The sequence below is a fragment of the Bemisia tabaci genome, chromosome 2 (assembly GCF_918797505.1).
Source record: "Bemisia tabaci chromosome 2, PGI_BMITA_v3".
Classification (NCBI taxonomy): domain Eukaryota; kingdom Metazoa; phylum Arthropoda; class Insecta; order Hemiptera; family Aleyrodidae; genus Bemisia; species Bemisia tabaci.
In genome coordinates this window covers 8111069-8132913 of record NC_092794.1, presented here as the reverse complement: position 1 = coordinate 8132913, position 21845 = coordinate 8111069, and the positions used below count along the sequence as shown (strand labels likewise).

At 35.9% G+C, this 21845-nt stretch overlaps 2 protein-coding genes across 3 annotated transcripts in view; one reads left to right on the top strand and one right to left on the bottom strand.

The window, feature by feature from the left end:
• LOC109032820 (Post-GPI attachment to proteins 2) overlaps positions 1–4748 on the top strand; it is a 12866-nt gene extending 8118 nt beyond the window's left edge. For both annotated transcript variants that reach the window (XM_019045118.2, XM_019045117.2), the window contains exon 6: positions 322–4748. In XM_019045118.2, coding sequence (XP_018900663.1) covers positions 322–449 — 128 coding nt within the window. In that variant the 3' untranslated portion in view covers positions 450–4748. The remainder of the gene's footprint in view (positions 1–321) is intronic.
• Positions 4472–21814, bottom strand: Suv3 (Suv3 helicase). The gene is made up of 14 exons (XM_019045113.2): positions 21343–21814; positions 20370–20592; positions 18097–18265; positions 16677–16788; positions 15917–16086; positions 15164–15280; positions 13661–13818; positions 11554–11695; positions 10297–10455; positions 9199–9378; positions 8282–8430; positions 7183–7367; positions 6410–6522; positions 4472–5844 (listed from the first exon to the last, which is right to left on the bottom strand). The coding sequence occupies exons 1-14, from the start codon at positions 21650–21652 to the stop codon at positions 5764–5766; spliced, it is 2268 nt and encodes a 755-aa protein (XP_018900658.2). The 5' UTR covers positions 21653–21814; the 3' UTR covers positions 4472–5763.
• Between the last annotated feature and the right edge of the window lie 31 nt (positions 21815–21845).

Below are 21845 nucleotides of genomic sequence, written 5' to 3'. Positions count from 1 at the left end.
ATTATAGTTGTTAGGGAAGCTCCAGTCCATTTATTTTTTAGTATGATTTTAACAAATGTGCAATTCTGAAAAAGCTGCCAATATTTGAAAATTCGCTATTTTTACAATATATATCAAAAATATTTAATGTCTTTCATCATTAAGAATGGCACACATACATAAGTCAGTCGGTCAAAACACTCAACTTGCTAGAAATCAAGTTCTCTCTTTTCTATTTACTCATAATTGTTCACTGTTGGAACTCTAACTTTCTGATAAGAACTTATGACATGGAACTCCGCAGCAGATTTCTCATTCCAACTCCTTTTAATTTTTTTCCAGTGTACACACTTTTCGCCCTTTTCGAATATGTTGTCGTACTTACCAACATGGGTTTTCATTTCACCGCGATCTTGGATTTTCATGGTCAAGTTGTCATCATTGATCAGTTTGGAATCACTGTCAGATAAGTAAGGAGTGTAATGAGGAATGCATGGCCTTTTTCGTTGCCTTACCAAGTCCATATTCTATGTTCATGTTTCATTACTTTACTCTTCTTTAATGATAGGGAATCAAATAGGCAATCATGGGGTGTCTAGTTAATTTAACTGCTATTGACGCTCTTTTAGAATTGTTTTTTATAATAAATGAGTGAATTTATTCAATCTATACTAACTCCAACATTGTATCTATCATTGAAGAAATCCATGCTTGAAAAATGTATCATTGTTCTTCAGGATATAATCCCACAAAGCACAATTGGACTGCATTTTGCAATTTGGAACTATAAATTCTGGCTCTTCTGGAAAAACACGTATGTGCATAGGGAAACTAGTGGCACCAGTGTTCAAAACTCACAGGCACCAATGCGCCAAATGCGCCCCAAAAAATCGGCCATGGCGCCTAAAAAATGAAGGCTCTGCGCCAACGTGGCCCCTAAAAATTGCCCCCTAAATATCTGGATTTTCACAGGAAGTCACATAAAGAAAGAAAAACAAATCTATTTGAATTGAAAAAACTCAGAATTTTCAGCACTTCAAGTGAAAGCTTGCTTTTTCTATTCTTCACGAGTTCATTCTCAGTGCTTTTGTCTTCCCCAAGCTACAGTTACTTACTACTTCTGATACATAACATCTTGCGTCTAACTTTTCACTTAAGGTGCCGCAATATATAGGCAAAAAGTCAATTTGGCCCCTAAAAAAACTTCAATAGCGCCTAAAAATCGGGCTTAATGTGCCATATGGCTCCTAAAACTCAAAGGTGAGTTTCGAACACTGAATGGCACATACGTTGTTCTTAAACCGGCAAAACCGGGCTAGAATTTATAGTTCCAAACTGCAAAATATAGTCCAATTGATCGTCATTCATTTGATGACTTGCTGTAAAATCATTCTATCATGAGCTGTGGTCAGCAGATATTTTTATGTGCTTCGTCGCTCACTCTGAAAAATACTTATTGCTGTCCCTGCTCCAAAAGTCTCGTGAAAACTTATGCTTGAGCCAATTTAGACTTAAAGTGCTCATCATTCCTATTATTAAACTAAGTCATACTTCTTAGATAGTAATTTTTAAAGATTAAGTGTGCTGATGAGTGAGGTTTCTGAGCTAGAAGTCCTTTTTAGTTGGTCCTGTGAGCCGTATCCAGAACCTGACAAATGAATATTCCCCAGAGTCACATGGTGGCTCTAAAATTTGATTATTCTAACATTCTTATTTGAGATCAACATTTGACCCACACTTGAAATTTTTGCTCCTTTTCCAAAGCTCAGTAAAATTAAAGCGAGCCAATCAAATAAATTAAATCAAAGATTGAGGTCATGTTTTTGTATTGATGAAAATATTGAGTTTACCTGTAGGCCCCTAGATATAGAGCTCTGCATTTCACGTCATCACTGTTAGTGATGGTATACTCAATAATCTAGGCGTGTAGCCGTCGAATTTTTCTGTAACCAATTCTTGGCTCATGCTTTCTATCCTGTTAGAGATGATCTTTTCCATCCCACAGTTTAACAATGAAGCTCCTCATTATTTAGTTATATTTAATTTTTCTCCCTCTCCTTTTCAATTTTTGACCCTAGGAATTTTTTTGTTTTGCATAATTTTTAGGCTCACTATGTATTTTTTTTGTACTTAGTACATTCACAAGCATTTGTGTAGTTACATATCTCACTCAGGCGTCGATGACATCGATTATTCATCAATCATATCAATAAAAGTATTTTCACATTAATGAATTATGACTAAATTGAAAATATAGAATCTGTACATCGATGTGATAATAAGCAGAGAGAAGTATTAGCACACTTAATCCATTATTTTGATGTTGAGTGTTTTCACCGTTCAAAGACATTCTTTTCCTTGGAATTACTCTGCCGTACTAAGGAAGAACGCCATATGAACATTCGAGAGTTGCCAAATTTCTTTGGATAAAATGTTTATTTTTGAGGAAAATTATGAATAGTTTTCCTTGAAATTATCAGACACTTTAGATCAAGTTACAAACAAAATTATCTGAGAAATTGGCGGGAAAATATTCAAAAATTTTCCTGAAAATTAGTGATTTACCAGAGGAAATTGGGCAACGCCTGAAGGCTCTTACGGCGTTTTTCCTGAGCACGGCAGCACTGTTGACAATAATCTGTGCTGACTTACTCAAACACACCCTGAATTCCACTTAGTGCCGGAATTATTTAATTTTTAAGAAGTCCTTGATGTATTTTATGTCGGTGAAACCGGTTCTTACATCTAACAATTTTTTTGTCTTAAAATGGTGATTGATCTAGGCCGTATTTATAGTTGTTTCTTGAGCACTTTTTTAAGCTGCTCCTTTCCCCTAGGACGCCCTTGTGGGTTTCATTGTGTTTCAAGAGAATTCAAGGAAGCTCATAGATTTAGGCTCTGGAGAATCAGAAAAAGAAATTCTCAATGACCTTCCAGTAAAATGATCCGCGAGGAGGATAGTAATGAATCGCCATCAGTAAGATTCAGGAATATCAAAGAAAAATAATGATTGTTTTAACTGATGTCCGAGTAGGTCTACTGCTACCTTTAAATTTTCAATATCATAAAATTTTCCTTTTGGCATTTCTTAGATTTTGTCAGGGCATATTATCATATTCCTCAGCAAGAATCCATTTGTAATTTAATTTGACTTATTGGTCTTTCAAATTGTCCTTTTTCTGATTCTGTGTCAACCCTCTTGAAACATAATGTCCTTTCAGAAGACCTCTTCAAAGGAGATGACCACTTAAGGAGTGACTATGATTATAGCCCTCAGCTTTTATTTTGTTATTATTATTATTATTATTTATTATTCCTATTCTTTTTTTAAAACATTTTTCACTGTGAATAAAATTGTTACATTTTTCATTCACTTGGTGTCTTTTCTGTAGACATTCATATTCCTGCAGAACAATTTTTTTACGTTCCATTTTATGGGTTCAAAAAATAATCTAGTTTGCACACTAAATCTACTGCCCTAATTAAGTGTGTGAAAGCTGTTTAAGGTAACAGACATAGCTGAACCTTTCTTACCTCACTTAGCTGCCATCAACCATACCGCCACTTGCCATTTGGATCAGAACAACTTAGAGAAAACCTAGAGAATCGCCTGTCAATTTAGACCATTGCCATGCGAGGGGTTTCTGTTCAGCATAATAGCATGATGTTCATTGCATAATCAAATGTATGGAAGTTAGGGTTTTTTCAACTGATCTTAATAATATCGGAACTTTGTATTTTGTTTGTATTACCTTAAATTTTAATGAAAAGAAAACAATAGGATGAAAAAAGCTATCTGTAAGCAAATTTTAGTTCATCAACTGTTGACGAACTCCGTTAACAGTTTACAAAATACTTCATGAAAAACAAGTTTTCGTTCCCAGTTAGTGATTAAATAAGGTGGCCTAGCCTTTCCCCCAAATTGCCCGTACTTAAATGTAATTTAATTTTCGTTAACAGTTTACAGTTTCGTAAATGTGCTCCAGACCACATTAACAAACCTGTTGACGATTCAGATTGAGAAAGTGAGACCTATCAACAGTCCTGTAAACAGGCCACTGGGTTCTGATTGGTTGATGTAAATACCGACTTTGTTAACCTGTTGGACAACTGTTTACCTTTTTCACTAACAATTGACGAATGAAGATTCGCTCAGTGACACACTTCAAACCATCTAAAAAGCCCTCATTTTTACATGTTGTCCTTTGATTCACAAGGTACACTTATTTTCTTGGACAGACCCTCTCAGATGCTCAACGTTCAGCCACAATTCTGTTGCAAGATGTAGCTGTATTGACTTAAAAAAGGATTAAAATTAAAAAAATTGGAAAAAAGGATATTTTTAACACAAGCCTAGTTGGAGATCATACAGACTTCATATACGCCGCACCTGGGAACACTGATTCATAGATACCTCTTGTAGAATGCCACAGAGATAGTGCACATCATTCTTCGTTATTAGAATTTCAACTAATGATATCTACTTAAAACACACAGTGAAAAAAAAAATTTATTAAAAAACCTGTGCTTCTATCACATTGTAACAATTTCAGTTTTTTACAAAGTAGCTAGGAATAGTTGACAACATCTCAAGGGAGGAAATGAAGCAGATAGGATAGCTCTACTTGCTCCAGAACACAATGGTTTAGTAACAGGCATGCAAAAAGTTCTTTTCCACACAATTCATTAGCAATTAAAAACCTAGGCCACCACATGGGTGACTTTTTTGCAAAAACGCTTTCACAATCGATGAACGTATTTGCTTTGCACCGCTTAAAGGGGCACATCAGTAACTCGGACCAACAGACCATTGGAAAATATGGAGAGTGGTTACTTGGTTCCTTCACAAGTAACACATTTCTTGGTAATAGTTCTGGCACATTTTCCCTGGTAAGTTACCGTTCGAAAATTATGATGGGGAGAAATCCCTCAACCAGTCCATGCTTGCATGGGAGAAAGAATTTGTACTCTGCTGCAAAAGGAGTTGTTTGAAGACTGCACTAATCTCTGCAATATTGTGCACTGAGACAAAATTAGGAATCAGACATTAACTATTCCTGGAAGGACTAGGAAAATATTTTCACCGGCACTTCAAAGCCTCTTTCTTTAGTGAAATAAGGCAGGTACAAAGGAACCTGTATTCATTTAAGAGGGACATGAGGAGGTGGGCGCAAAGTTTTAAGGACAGCAATTTTTCTATAGTTTGGTTGCGAAAGGCAAATTAAGTTTCCCATGTGGAGCTTTGCCTAGTATTTCAAAGAGTCAGTTGCAGTCAGTCTGATTCATTTTTGTACCGAAGGAGGTGGAAAACTGACTTCAGTCCAACAATCGGAGCTTGAAATACTGCAGATTAAAATGTTATACAAACTCAAAACTACGTTTTTCGAATTGCAAACTTCATCGTAGTCTACACCTTGTTTCGACATTTTGTCACCGTTTTTGTGCAAACATTTACTACATAAAAACACGCCTCTTTGCGGAGATGCCAATAGCTCAATTTTCAGTTACCGTGGTACTAAGGTCTCTTTTCCTGTAGACGATCACAATTTAATTTTCTATGTTTCATTATGCTCTAATGAAATTACGCTTTCTGGCGCCTCAAGGGACGAGCAGAGATGTTTGAAAATAATCTTATTCCAATAGACATTACTTAAACAATTTGATTTTACCGCTTGTAAATGCAAAGTAATGAGCTGTTTTCTTCGAAAAGCCAAGGAAACTATTAAAGACTTTGTAACTTGTCTCTGAAATCCATTTAGTTGTACATCCCCTCTGTAGGAAGTGTTATGCCCTGGGTTTTCTCCTTGGTTTTCTAGAGTGTGAGGAATTTTCATCTGATGAAGAGTTAGTCTCCTTTTTTTGGGTCTGTGAAGCAAAAGACACAGTATACTATTATAGCAGTAGATCGCAACTGATCACACTAAAATACTGTTACATGAGGTTAAACGTGCATAGGGGCTTAACTAATTTCAGCAGAAAATAGACTTTAAAATGGTCATTTTGATCTTTTTCTAGGTAGAAAATACCGAGGATAAAGAAATGTATTTTCTCTATTTTAATGCATAGCTTTATGGATGAGAGCGGAGCACAAGACCACTCTAACATCTGTCTAAGGATTTGAATACTTGACAAATCTCATTATTTTACTGGCAGATGAAAGACTAAAGCTAATAATTCAGATTTTTTACTTAAAATTGTCAGAGTTGTGTAGTAAATTCAGAAGCTGAATGTTACCTTGTCAAGTGATTTCGCCATGCCACTTCATAACAAAAAAAGGCATTAGAAAAATTCCTCATGCGAGACTAATGTGAATTCACCTCAAAGTATACTTTCAATATTGGCATGAGGAACAAACAACTGAGATCACAATATTCAAATACACGAAGAAACTGGTTTTTGGGTGAAATCCACGGTGAAAGAATGTACAAACCTGTTGATTCCATTCTTCTTGCAGTTGTTGCAATATTTTAGGTGTAAGAAGACCCTGCGCAAGTAATCTTTCAGTAAGTCTTCCATGCCCACTGTTCTGCTTATCGGATCCTCCTAATGAATATAAGATTGGATACACTTTTAAAACATGTCAGTATGTATACAATAAAGTAAAAATTCATAAGAGCTATTATGTAAATTTACTTGATAACACAACTTATACAAAACATCTTGTTGTGATGTGCATACTTGAAAAAACAGAGGAATAGCACAGAGCTTTCTCCTTTCCTTTGTCTTTTTGGAGGTAAATTAAGTGCTCAGAATTACAAGGACTATTGAGTGGAAAACATAAGTAGGTATTCATCTTTTTCACGAAATTTTGAAGTGCCAAAAATAATATATCATGAGGCAGTTGAAGATTTACTAGCCAAACAAGCTGCAATACATTTCTCCTCAATAATGATATGACACTTGATCGCTATTTTGACCATTCTGAGGAGAAATCAAAACAAAGGAAGTACATAAATTAAAATAAAATGAGAACAAAAAATCGATGAACTGATCAGTACATAGTGATGATAGAGTTGAAATGAATTTTTCAAAATGCTAATTTCAACTGGCAGGAATCACATAGCCGGAAATTTTGTCAAGTTATTCAGCTACATCTTGATAATGGCCAGAGCTCCCAACCTACTTTGAAGACAATACCCTGCGGATCTGTTATCTGTGGGTGGTCAAAGTCCAGAGATTTTAGAGACTTTAAAATTAGATTACCTCTTAGATACTGGTCCTGCTTCTGTTTGCTATCGAAATCATCCTCTAATGGTAGTGGAGATGGTTTGTCTGCATTTTTCAGTAAGCGTGTAAGTTGAATGATACCTTCCTGAATTATGGCATCCAGTTCATTTTGCATATCCCGCACTAGTGTGGCATCCGGAAAGAGATCAATGAAGCGGTAACTGCAATATGAAATGAAAATAATAGAAATAATGGAATAATAGGAATAAAAGAAAAAAATAGAACAAATAATTTGAGCTCTATTTACCCAAAGTCACCATCTCAGCAATTTACACACTTCTCTTCAGTTTGCGACAAGGTTTGGGCACAGAATCACCCCAAATTCAGCTTCCATGCAACTTAATTTCAGTTGAATTCATGCACTGAGTAGGCAGGCTCCTTTTAAAAAGAACTTAAGGTGAATCCAGGCTTGGAACTTCGCGATTTGGCCACCACGTCGCGCTGCTCAGAATAGCCGTATATATTTGCCAAAATAATAAAAATTGTAATACTTATTCAAGATTGGAGATCCGGGGGATATAGCAACATACTTGAGGAACACTCAGGAAAAAAATATTCTCAAAATTCCTTAAAATGAAGTCTTAACTGCGGCGGAAAGTAATTCCCATTGCGGCAATGGGAGAGAGAGAGACAGAACATGAGGGATTCCGTTGCGCGCTCGGCCGCCGCCGTTGAGCTGAAAATTTCAGCCGTACTTTCTCTGCGCTTGTAATTCTAATTGCCAATACTTTTGGCTCAAAATATCAAGCAAAAAATAATCTATATTTTGTGGATCTGCTATTTGTAATTTGAGGAATATTATTTCAGTAATCGTCGAAGGAAAGTGAAATTCTCAGTGGTGACTGGTGGCGCTATCTCTAATCTTGAATTATCCCTAATCGAACCCTGGATTCACCTTAATGTAGATACATCATTCCAAAATCTGCACCACATAAAATTTTTGTTACAGGAACTCAAAGAGATTAAAAGGAGGAAGACTCTGGATAAAATTTTAATTTCCTGGCAAATTTGCAAGGGCTAATTTATCAAGTTCAAAAGCGAGAGTGGAAACTTTGAAAAAGATAAAGAGACATACCTGAGCCATAAATATAAATCTAGAACATCAAATACAGCTTCCAAATGAATGAGGTCTATAATTGTTTTTGGTGTCTGAATTGGCCACCCTATATTTCTACAGAGCCAATCAAACGTGAGTGCTTCATTTTTACTGTATTGACGAGCATACTGAAAAAAGAGCACAAAAGAAAATAAAAAATGTGTGGATTATCTTTAAGGCTGAGGAAAAGGAGGATTTTCTTATGTAACTACATTCCTGGTTTTAGAAATCCGACCACTGACTAAAGAAGAAATTCCTTCAAAATGAATAGATAAGATAATTCTCTGCAGTGTGAAATACAAACATTAGTTACAAAAAATAACCAAGGAAAAAAATAAAGGAAAATGCTGGCAAAACTACTTTGTAAAGAGCCCCAGAGAAAAATAATTTTCAATTGTATTAATTAAATTTCTCATTATAAAAAAATTGAGTCAACATAGAAGCAAGGAGAAGAATTGGACGACATTTTGTAATTTGGAGCTAAAATTTCTGCCTTGGTTTATAAATGACATATGTGCCACTAGTTTCCTTATGCACATAGGTGTTTTTACAGATGAGCCAGAAATTTTAGTTCCAAATTGCAAAATGGGATTCAATTGGCAGTTGAAAATTGTTTTGTAACCAAGCAACAACAAGAGCATTTTATTTCCTTAATTTACTTTTGAAAGAAGTGTATGAAAGATTAGATTACATACATTTTTATTTTTCATACAGTAAAGTTTAGAATACCTGATACTTGTGTCGCTCAGGCAAAAGAGAAAAACTCAATGGTGGATCCATGTCCTGGAATGGCCATAATTTTCTGTTTTGGTATAATCTTAATGACTGCCTAGGGTATTTCAATGATCAGCTTGAAGAGCTGTGGATAAAAATTGACAGAATTGAATAGCCAATACCTTTAAAAACATCGTACAAACAAATGGCATTTTCCGGTTGATTGGTGCACAACAGAAAACATATCTTGCTCGTAACGGCAAAGAAACATGTTGAATCATGTCTGCTAAAAATTTGAAGTCATCTATATTACAGATGAAGTACAGAGAATCGTCCACAGTTGACAACGATACAAAAATATCCTGTGAAAAGAAACAAACAATGAATGGTAGGGATTAGGGGTAAAAATGTAGAATGGATGGGAAGTTTCTTATTTTTGAAATTTTCGAATATAAAGTAGGGCTTGGTGTTTAAAATCGATGTGTAGATAGGTAAGAAGCCTTCTACAAAGAAAATATTATCCATAATTTTTGCCTGGTGCTCAACCGACTTAAGTAACACAAGTTGGAATACACTGTTTTCAGGAAAATTTACAATGAATTTCTATGGAGCAGTTGATCAGAACATGAATTTTGTCCATTTTGATGTGTTATTGATAGAAAAGCCTCAAATAGTCATATGAGGGTGCAGGATCTACAATCAGGGTACCCTTCTTGCCTCGACTGAATAATGGCTGACAGAAAGTTCCTTTTAGTGAAACCCTTCAGGATTTGCTGAGTTATAGTCATGTGGGTAAATGGGGAAATGTACGCCGTTGATCAATTTTGAAATCTTAGACTTTGGGCCAAAATTTTCAATTTAAATTTAGTGGCTCCTCATGGCACTTGAATTTCATACCCCTTAAACCACGCTAATCTTTTCCGAGGTATAACTTTGAAAACAAGGGGGTTTAAGTACTGACAACAATTTTCAAAAACCACTTTCTTAACAAAAATTGGTTGATAGCTACAAACGGGTATACAAGGAAGTGTTAGTTGCGCAACTTTGTAACCTCTCATACAAGAAAGTAAGCTGAATTTCCTGACAGCTAGACTTAGTTAATAAATTATAAGAAATAAATAAAAGTATAAAAATGCAGGTAACGCAATTCCAACATAAGGGAAACGATTCCTTGACATCTGATGGTACTGCGATTTATAGTTGTTTTTAGAGAAATCACTAGAACTAGATTCTTAAAACCCTGCGTAAGGATGGGAACAAAACAATACACAACTCATTACCATCAGATTAGAGAGAGCTGAATTGGGAAGGTGATATGCGTAAAGTTCAATTTGCTCAGCAGTTGGATGGAGACCTGCTTTTGTGATAGGCTCCGGCGTTTGAGAAAGTAGATCTTTCAATTTCGGCAAATCCTCTGCTTTGAATGTTGTCACGCAACCCTATGAGAACAAAAAATGATTAAGCTAAAACTTGTATTCTGAATAATTACTACATTAATTTTTTTACTTTTCTGCACTTGTGGCTATTTAATGAGAATAATACGATCAACTAAAACAACGAAAATCAAACATTTGAATTCATAGCCCAAACTAGCCAGGGGAAAAAAACTGTAAACATTTTCTTATAAAACACTTTATGATCCTAGAACCTTTCAAATGATAAAGAAGAAGTCAACAAATGTTGATATTTTTCTGCATTGAGTGCTTTGTTGATTTAATCTTATAAGTAATTTTCAATCTTTGAATTAAAAAATTAGGTGTGATTGGTGATTCTTAATCAGCTGTAAAAACAGCTTGCAATTCCTTACCTGGATGAAACACAAGATATTTGCAACATTGCAACATCCTTGAATTGTTTTTCTTCATAAAGAAACAACTATAGTCAATCCAGAATTGAAAAATAAATCATAAGTAGAGATAAAATGCAGTAAAAGGTAAATAAATTTCCGTAACAATGGAACCCGATAAAGATACCACTTTCTACTTTACAAAATGCAGTATGTTGTAGAAACCTACTTCTTTAACCCTCGTCATCTGTTGACGCAGTGAGGAACATGCTCATCCGGCGGTGAATTCTCCTACCCATTGATTAGAATATTTTGGAATCTACATTGGAGCACCAGGTGTATGGCACCTTTGCTACAGCTTTTGAAAACTAGTCTAAATACGCCCTATGATAGACTCACCACAAAAGATGAGAGCCTAGAAGCTGCATAAACACTGTGTAGTACATTTAATTTCGGTTGGTTTACGACTTATTTTAAGATCCTGAGTACACTATATCCAAGTTTTTTTAAGACTTTAAAACTTCAATAATATTGATGGTCAGCTGATGATGGTGGTAAAGATGGCGTCTGAAAAACGCTTTGAAAAATACCTACTTTGGTGAAAGCGTGAGTTTTTTAATTTAATATATTAACAGCTTTTACCGTTTTTGAAATGGTCAATCAAGAGTGCCAAAATTTGAAACTTCAACTTCATGAAAGTAACTCCCAAAAAATACAGCAGAAAGAGAAAGAATGGAGATAAAACTGATACCTTATCATACTGAGTTCCATATCGTCCAGCTCTACCAGCTATTTGCAAAGCTTGGGAAACAGATATTATATCCATTTCCCTTTCTCCTTTGTCGTTCATTACTGGCTTGATCAGGGAATAAAATATCACCCGCCTTATACTCCTGTAATTATCAAGAAGATCGTTTTAGCTACTCAAATGGAAAAAAAAAAAAACAATTCAAGCAAATACTGTGGTCAAACTTTTTATTCTTTTCATGATTTATTGATTGTAATTCGGAAAGCATTCATAAATTATGTGACATACTTTTTTGGCATTTCTGACCCCCCTTGTAATGCTTTGTAACACAACCCCAGACCCCCTTTAATAATTACTTAACACTTGATGGCATCCACCCCTTTAAGATCTCAAAAATTGTGGGGACCTGTTGAATATACAGCTGAATAAAATTTGAAGTATTTTTAATGATTTAATTGAATATTGTGTGACAAGGAATTTTGAAGAAAGGAACATGATACATTTGGGATTTGGTGTGTTTTTTACCATTAGAAAGAGTTACATAGTGCTGGCACTGGGTTCTTCCCTCCCTTGTAATGCAGGCTCATACTTTCCTGGAGCGTTAGGTAATGGGTCTGTTGCACCCAAGGGATACAGTCAAGTAAATATATCGTTTACGGATAAAATCGCACAAGAGTCACTTTAGGCACATAGAAAAAGTCTCAGATTCACTCCTTAGCGTGCAATCTTCATAGTTTATAATACACGCTTTTTCAAGTTACTCGCATCAGCAGGTAGTTTTTCTCAGTCTTTGCCGACCAGGTTTGCAGTAAGAGAAACTGACCTGAGTAAACAAACAAAATCACTATAACTTTTTCTTTCGTATGATTTCCATCGTTTTCAAGCGTTTTTTTCCCTTTTCCTTCCATTATTTTACAAAAAAAAAGCTTTGAGTCAATTGAAATCTTACATAAAGAGAGTTTATAACAGTTCGCAAAATAGTTTGTTTATTTAGAGTAAGGTCTCTCCCCGGGCAAACCTGACTGCCAGCCACCAAGAAAAGCTGCTTGCATACACAGTAAATTTGAAAAAGCACGTTATAAACTGCGCAGAATGCACACTGAGGAGTGAATTTCAGACTTTTTTGATGTGCCCACTTTCGAGCGAATTTACTTTTGAAAAGTGTATCCAATCGGCTGTATCTTTTGCGTGTAACAGGCTCATTTATGAACGCTTCCTGATGAAAAATGAGTAAAAATTAGCAAAATCTTTTTTAGAGGGTTCAAGATACGCCTTACTGCAGGTGCACGTGTTCAAACTTTTCAATTAGATGTTTTTGCTTCCAAAAGCGCAGTACAATGGAGACTTTGCGATTTAAGTACTTTTCCTTATGTAAAATTTTGCGAGAAGCTCGATGGTACCACTGGTTTTCCCTGGAATCAACTCAAAATCTCAAAAAAGCTCTCAAAGTTGAGGCTGTAATGCAGGGGGTATGCCTCGCTACCCTGAGAGTCCACCTCTGTCAAGACAAACTCTGTATGCAAAGACAGGGAGCAAATAAATTAGCAGGGTTTCTGTGTTTTCAGTTTTGGAGTCCCCAAATAAAGTGGCAACCCTGTGAATGTATTTGCTCCCTATCTTTGTATGGAGAGTTTGTCTTGATATAGAAGTGGATTCTCAGGGTAGCGTGGGATATCTCCTCTATTACAGCCTCAACTTCGAGAGCTTTTTCTGAGATTTGTTGTTTGTTGCAGAGAAAACCAATGGTACCATCGTGTTTCTAGAGGAATTTTATATCGAATCAGTACTTAGATTGCAAATTCTTGACACATGCAAGAGTTCCATTGATTCAAACATAAAAAGAAAGTCATTTATTTATTAGGCTAAGCACTGCTGACTAAGAGCAAGTTTTGTTCAAACTAAACTTGTCCTTAAAAGAGATCACACTTTGGTCAATTTTGAATTTTGGCTTGCTTTAGCACAGTTAAGTTTCTATCAAATTTCCTTAAATTGAGAAAATTTCATTTTAGTCTATGGGAAGTTCAGATACAAGACTTTACGAAGCTTTTTATTATTAATCTTGGATTTCGTCACAAAAATGTAAAAAAGATTGATTTTAGAGGATACTTACAGATTTAGACCCATTCCAATGGCATCTGTTGCAACAAGAACCTTACAAGAGTTTTCAGGGTCATTGAATTTAGTGGCTTGGGCAATTTTGGCATTAGGTGGCAAACTTCCATAGATTACAGCAGCCTCTTTACCACGAGCTTCTATCCCACGACTTACCTGCATTAAAAATATTTACAAAGTCTTAGCACAAAGTGTCAAGGTACAGAGAGGATGATAATGTAAAATTTTGAAGATTAAGTAATAAATGGGGGAAAGGTATAAATTTTAACAGTTCAGGCAAAAGGATTTGATGTTTCTGGAAAACTCATTTTTCACAATTTTAACTACTTTAGATCAGGACTTACTTGGTTTTTAGGATGGCATTCGTGTAATTGAGGAGACATCTTACTTTTGGGTTTTGAAACCCTTTTGCAGAAATGATACTCCAGCAGAACAATCTTCACATTGTGAAGAAATATTTGATGTCCTAATCTTTCTTCATACACTTTTTGAGCTTTGGTAGGTACACCGCAATCTGAGAGAGTGACTTTTAAAGTAGTTTTTATGCTCAATTTATAATAACTTTGGAGATAAAAAAAAAAAAAAAAAAAAAAAAAAAAAAAAAAAATCAATTCATACTTATACTTAATTTTGAAATAAGAAAACAACACTAAAAATGTGGCCTGAATATTCTTACAGGATGTTAGTGTAGTGCTGGGTCAACACTATTCTGCGGGGAGATTAAAGTAAAAAAATCTAAAAACTTAGCAGCCCAAAATAACATCCAGCAAAATCCTAGACAGAATTGAAACACCGTCATTATCGTTCATGACGGTTTTCTTTGATTTGTCTCAAGAGTTGTTGAGTAGCAACAGCAGACGGCGCGAGGTGTTATGTTTCAAGACATGTTTATGAGGGAGTTTTATTGCCATCTAGGATTTTGTAGGATGCTAAACTAGTTCACTGACTGAGTGTGATCTGCTGATGAAGTCTAAAAAGACCCAAACCAGTAGAGATCTCTTGGCGTTACCCCAGCTTAGTATTCTGATACATCTGCCCAAGTTGAACACTCACACCCCTAGGTCTTGCCCTGAAACTATTAGCTCTCATTTTGAGACTCTAATGCTAATTTTTATTTGTTTGCGTTGATTCCCCCGCAAAATAGTGCAGACCCAACATTATTCTACTAACCTGTTTACTAATTTTTTTAATGCACATTTAGATGCGTAATGACATTTCACAACATCAATTTTTTCAAAGAGGGCAACTTCCACAATTTCAAATCCAATTTCACAGTTAGCATTTTTCAGGTCATGTTTTTCAATTTTTTCATTCACAGAAATAATGAGTCTTAAAATATTAGTCCGTTGGTACCAAACCTTTTTCACTGTTTTAACTTTTTTGTCTCGTGATCGTATGGAGTTTTTATTGCAGCCTGAAAAAATTGAGATAAATGCTTCTCTACTTCAATGGGGGTATAGATGGTTTACTATATTGAGAAAAACTTACATAAAATACTCACAGAATAAACATCATTTTTACTAAAACAAACAATGCAATCACCATCCACTATATTGTCTAGTGAACCAACAGCATTGGACTCAATCTCCAGCTCCGTTAATCTTTTGTACTTGAAAACCTGAGGAATAAAACATTTTGAGGTAAGAAATCCTAATGTTGGAAGAAAATGAATTATCTGTTGAAAGCTACGCCTACGCATCAATGTTTGATTTGTTACTTATCAATTAAGAGATTCTAAAGTTTTGTGACTAAAATCAAAATTCCTGATATTCTTTGGTTTTCGGTAAAGGTGGACACATTGTATATTACAGAGGAGTTGAACATATTTCTTTCCATACTTAGAACAAGATTTGAGGAAAAAAAAAAAGAAAAAAAAAATTAGGGAGTGGAGAGTTTGCATGCAAATTTTTTATTGCTTCAGCTGAAAGTGCTTAAAGAGCTGATTTCACGGTATTTTTTATAATTTTTTCTAATACGGGAGATAGTATAATAATAGATCTAAAAGTGAGAAAATGCACTGCCTAGTGATGTCATCTAGCGGCATTTCCCATTTAAACACACATATTTTAGCAGATTAGATCATTTTGTCATATCTTCTCCAATAATTGTTCAATTCATGAACCAAGGGTATCCTTGTGTTCAGTTCTCTAAGTAGCTTCCACTTAAACATGAAATTCAAATTTCAGACACCTGCAAATTCTCTATTGATGACAAATGACAAAATGAGAGAGATAAATGATGGATCTATGCTTACCTCCACATCCTCATTTGTTGTCAACATGAGAGACTTAATCAAATCAATGGCACCTGCTTCACCACAAACATGAATTTCATTGGCCATGAGACCTAGTAACGCCCGTGTCCAGGCCCAGCCTCTCTGTGGGTCTTTGACCATTTGTATTTCATCTATGACAGCCACTTCATCTGAAATATTGAAATAATTTAAAAACTAAACAAGAAAAATCGAGGGAAAAAATCAAAGTATCCATTGTGATACATACATTAAGTCGCTTTCACAGCGCAGCCTCGCGCTCTGCAACGTCCAATCGCCATTGCCCCCTATCTTCCCAGAGATCATCAGGCAATTGGCACCTTCCAATCTCTTCTTCCACCTCTTGTCGCCAACCTTTCACAGGACGTCCGTGTCGTCGCCTTCTGGGAGGGACCCAATCGAAAACCTGCTTAGGCGACCAATCGTCAGCCCATTGTGATTAATAATAATAATCTCAAGGATCAATCATTATGTATAATCTCCTGTGGGTACAAGAGACTGCATCCATAAATTATGTCACACTAAAAATTTAGTTTTAGGACCAGGTACTTCTGAACAGATCTGGACCTCCTGAAAAAATTTCATCATGTTGTCTTTGATCCTCTCAGGATTGACAAAATGGTTTAGAAAATCTATTTCTAAATTTATTTCTCTTCATCGAATATTAATAATTCAGATTTTTTACCCTTATTTTGTGACTCGAAGATTTGTACTCCAGATGGTCTACTTTAATGATACTCACAAGGAATGTTTACTGAAGTCATTTCAACAGTGCAGGCGACATGATTTGACGGAGACTCCTTGTTTGGGGCGCATTTCCTTTCTTCACCAGTTATGAGATCACACTCAATACCCTGAGTTATAAAGTAAAGTAAAATAATTAGAAAAACAGAACAGTGTGAAGATATGGACTTTACCATTTATGATGTGGTTGAAGAGTCACACAGGTAGCCGTCAGGTGTCCTATCAGAATTTATGGGAGATTTTTTCTTTTCTGTGTGAACTTCACTTGACGATCTTGTTATCATCAAACAAGACCCTCAAAGAAAAGAAAGACAAAATCTCTCACCTTAAAAGCAACTGAGTTAAAAATGATTAGAAAGATAAAGAGACACTTGTTGTCTCTGACATCGTTGTGTCTACGACAAAACACCGTTGATACTGATAGGATACTCTCACTAGCTGTGAAACTTCTCTCCATTTTTCAATCCAAACTCTGTATAAAACCAGAATTTTTATTCTGAAGGTATACTGTCTTTTAAAAATCTTGACAACTCATTATTGGGATTTCTGTGGTAATTTAAAGGCTGTTATTCTCAGTGCATTACTTCTGAGTATCAGATCTTAAAAAGTTTAACCCATTCCTCTTGTTCATGGAGGACGACAGTCAAAATTTACTCACAGCATCTTATACTAAAGATCTGTTTATTTCGTTTCAGGTTCAACTAATTTACTAAATATGATATGCCTCTTAGAATAGTTTGAGAGGTCAAAAAGCAATACTTGTTATCAGCTATACCCGCTATCGGTCAGCTTCCTAAAATTTTAAACCAGGGTCCATTTTAATAAAGGGTAACATACTTAATCCTGCACATACACAAATTGGCACTGTACATTTACCTAACTGCAAAACCTGATGACTACAAAAGTATCTACTGAACTTGCAGATACAGATGCTATGTTTTTCATAAAATGGACTTGTTAGATGTAATTTTTCAATGACGTCTAAAGCTGATTCATTTACTTTTCAAAAGGGCTGATAGAGGTTTTTATTTATTTTCTTATTTGCTAATACTCGGGTTTTTGGACAAAGAATCAATCAAATGTTGGCCAAGTCAACATTTCTATCTATTAAACTATTATCAATCTGCTATACTTGCAATGAAGAGCTTGTGATGAGTTTAGACACAATTTGAAAAAGAAATTTTGAGCTGGCATGCAATACAATAAATACATATAACAGCCTCTCTCTAGGACCTTGGCTTGACTGACTAAGTCCCCATTCAGGTTCTACTTACCAGATAGAAATTCTGTACTTGCATTCTCTGTCATGATTTCTTTTCCCTTATTGATTTTCATCATATTTATCAGCAGAGGTTTTTCAATAATTCATCATCAACGTCTTCAAATATAGGTGGAAATTACGACATTTTCAAACTTACCAGACTGTTAGCTTTCTTGTAAACTTCAGATGCCAATAGCTTGAGAGGTCCACAATACACACCAGTTTTAGCATTTAAAAATCTCTCTAATGCATGATATGTTTTACCACTATTTGTTGGACCAGCGTGAAAAATTATTTTCCTATTCAAGCTCCTAGCATTTGGATACCTGTATGAATACATAAAGAGAAAAAATTAGATTAACACAAAGATCATTTGGTTTGTACGTTTTACTTTGCTCGATTTTCAAGTCCATGGGATATTGCAGTGTTGATGGATTGGAGCAAACAAATGAAGAGAGGAACAGAAAAAGAGAGAGAAAATCTAGTGAAAAAGCATTTTCCCATAAGCTTAATTATAGATACAATGAACCTCCTTTTGTAATCATTGCTTAGGTTGGAACTGGTTGGAGCTGAGTCAGTCAAATTGATTTGTTGAAATTAAAAATGATAATAATAAAAAAATGAGAACACTCAACACAGTTTGGGTAATAGTAAACTACTACTCAGGGTAAAATTTGTCCTCAGTAATATTCAAGGATTGTGCATGCATAACATCTGTGATAGGGTGAGCTAGGCTTTTGTGAGACTGAAGTGACTACAGGGTTGTCAAAGAATTTAGAAAATGAACTTTCTTGACATTCCCCTGAATTCCCTAACACATTTCGGTTTAAGTGCTTGGCAATGGACCACTAGACAAGGTACGAATTTAAGCAATCTGATACATGTTTCTTAACAAGAATTTTACGTAAAACACGATTCTTACAACGAAAATTACTAAAACCAACTTTTAACGAAGATATTAACGTTTTTATTACACATTGGTTACGAGGAATTTGAATTGCCCGCTGACAAGAAACTCAAAGCTCTACGTGAGTCAAGTCGCGCACAACAACGGTTTCAACAAGCTTCTCAATCTAGTAATGTTCATTTCCCACCATGTGTTGCTCAAACTATAAGCAATTTGCAACAGCTGAGCCAAAGCGTCAAAATTGAGGTTGCCAGATTTTTGTATCGTAGAGACTGTCATAATAACATTTAGTGCAGCATATGAATCACGCAGAGCATTGAGTTTTCATATGCGGGTGGTTTGAATTCACGCATCAGGAATCATTAAATATCTTCGTGAGGAGTTGCTTTCAGTAATTTTCATTAAGCGTATCATATTTTACGTGAAATTTTGCTTAAGAAACATGTATCAAAATGCTGAAATTCGTACCTTGTCTATTCGTCCATTAGTCCCTGGCACTTTCATCATTTTCCCTGACATTTCCCGGTGTTGTCTGGTACTGTGCCACTCCTGTGGCTAGAACCACACCTCTCTTTGTATGGAACATACAAAGAGAGCTACACCTACTTCGATATGATGCAAGAAAAATAATCAGACTCCTCCAAATTCTGCAAGCTTTTTGTTTCATTAATTTGTTTTAGCCCCAAGAATGTTACCTTCAAACTCAATGAGAAAATGATGATATGCTTTCTTGAGAGAAAGTAGAATATTTTGTCAGAAGGTTGGAGACATCCTAATGGAGAACAAATTGTCAGGGAAGGGATTTAAACGGTCTCGCGAGTTGATTCTGTAGAGACTCAGACTCAGGCTCGGAGAGCAAGATCGGCAGTCGAGCTATAGGCAGACTCAAACTTGAGGTGCTGGTATGCCACAAGGATTTTTGGCAGTCTTGAACCTTTAGCCAGAGACCTGCCATTGACCGACGCCCAGTCAAACCAAGGGATTGAGATCCTCTGTCAGCAGATGAAAAGACTCAAGCTCAAGGGTGCCTAGGAGTAGATAGGGGTCAATACGCTCGCAGTGCTCCACCGCTGAAACCGGGGACTCCCGGTTTACGTCTTTCCAGAGATCATACTGGCCAAACACCACATAAAAGTATATCATTTCACAGCCTGCTTGTGACCTGCGCCACCTCTGAAACACCAACAATTTTCACTTCCGAGAATATCCTGTGAGCGTGCAGCCAAATCCGCCGGTCAGACGATCCGCCCCCCGCAAGTCTGCCTTGTCGTTGAGACTAGACCCTGACTCTCCAGAGAGTCTGTAGCTGCAATGAGTCAGCCTACGGACTCGCTTAGAGGGTGAACTCTATTAAGAGCGACCAATGTTGATGTCACAAGAAGGGTTGACTCCGGCCAGAGGGTGTGCACCCAGACTCTCTGACAAGAGATCACTCTTGCATCGAGTTCGCCCACTTACTCAACTCCCGATCCTTGTGTCAAAGTTTCATCATTACGCACCCTCAATTTATTGATTTTTCTTACCAATTAGCAGGAGATCGAAGATCACTGATTTTTTTAAGATCGTCCATACATTCTAGGTGAGGAAATATTCGCTTTGCATGCTTCAAATAGTATGGAAAAAGATCGTGGATATGTCCAGCATCTTGAAGAATGTCGCTGAACGTAATGTGCAAGTCTACAGGTAATGATTCTGCTTCCAAGCAAAATTTTCTAAAACTGATATATGATTGGTGCTGTATGTAACCTAAAATCAAAAATAGTAAGACAAAACTTGTTAAAAATGCTTTTTAAAATACTATCAAGTACAAGAGATAAGAAAAAAAGAGAAACTAGAAATAAGAGTCTGCCGTAAGCCAACTTTTAAGATCAATTTATTCAAAATGGCTGGGAAAAATGAGGTAATATTACTCTCAGAAGAGAAGCCTGGAAAGCAATTAAAATTCATTAATGTTTTGAAAATCAAAATACTTGTGAAAGTCTTGATTGTGGAAATGGTCTTTCCAGAAGACAAGGCGCTTCACAATTTCCTTTCAACAAAGCAGCATACTGGATAATTGATCTTGATATAATTTAATGTAATATAGTCCTAAATGAGCCCCTCTCCCCCCCCCCCCAAAAAAAAAAAAAATCTGCAGCTTTCCTCTTTGTCACAGCTATGTTAGCCCCGTGCTATGAATCTTTACCTTCCTTTTATCCTCGATGTAAGTTTCTGCGGTCGGTGATAGTAAACTTTGCAAGTTCGTACCTTTTCAATTCTTCATTTTGGACATTAGAAATTTCACAATTGGACGTATTAGTGCTAAAAGGAACTAAAAGCATAAGGGTTGCATGCTACTAGTTCCTTTTAGCATTAATTGGTCCAGTTAAGTCTTGTTCATTGCAGTCTAACTCCCTTGAAAATAACAAGTCAAAATTCAGCGGTCAATAAGTTACAGGACAAACATTTATCCATTTCTGCAGGTAGAATCTCGAACTAATAATAAATTATACCTACTGTCTAGTCCATTCTCTTTGCATAGAGCTTTGATTTCTTCTTGCTGGTAGAATTTGTTCAGCACTTTGAGTACCTCTCCCTTATTCAAGTTGCCAGTCAACTCAGCGCCAACATTGATATCGTCAGGGTTGGGTTTTACAGCAACAGGCTTGAACAACTCAGACAGATTTTCGTCTTTGCCTTTGCTTGGTGTTTTCCTGGAGAAAAAAGCTGAACAAGTTACTGCAGGGTTTTTGTATGTGATGCAGAAATCGAACATTTGATGATGTCGGGGGAGGATGGATCTGAATTTTTGACAGGCCCGGAACATAATGCACTAAGTTAAATGTAAGTTAAGGAGGTAAATACGATTTCGGAAGTAAAAACAGAAAACCTTACTTTCATGACTGCGGAAAAAATAATTTCTACCACTACTTTCAGATTTACATAATAATCATGTTGTTTCGGTCACATGCTGCCAAATATGAGGTTAGATCTTTGTTGTGAAGAAGTTGCAAAAATCC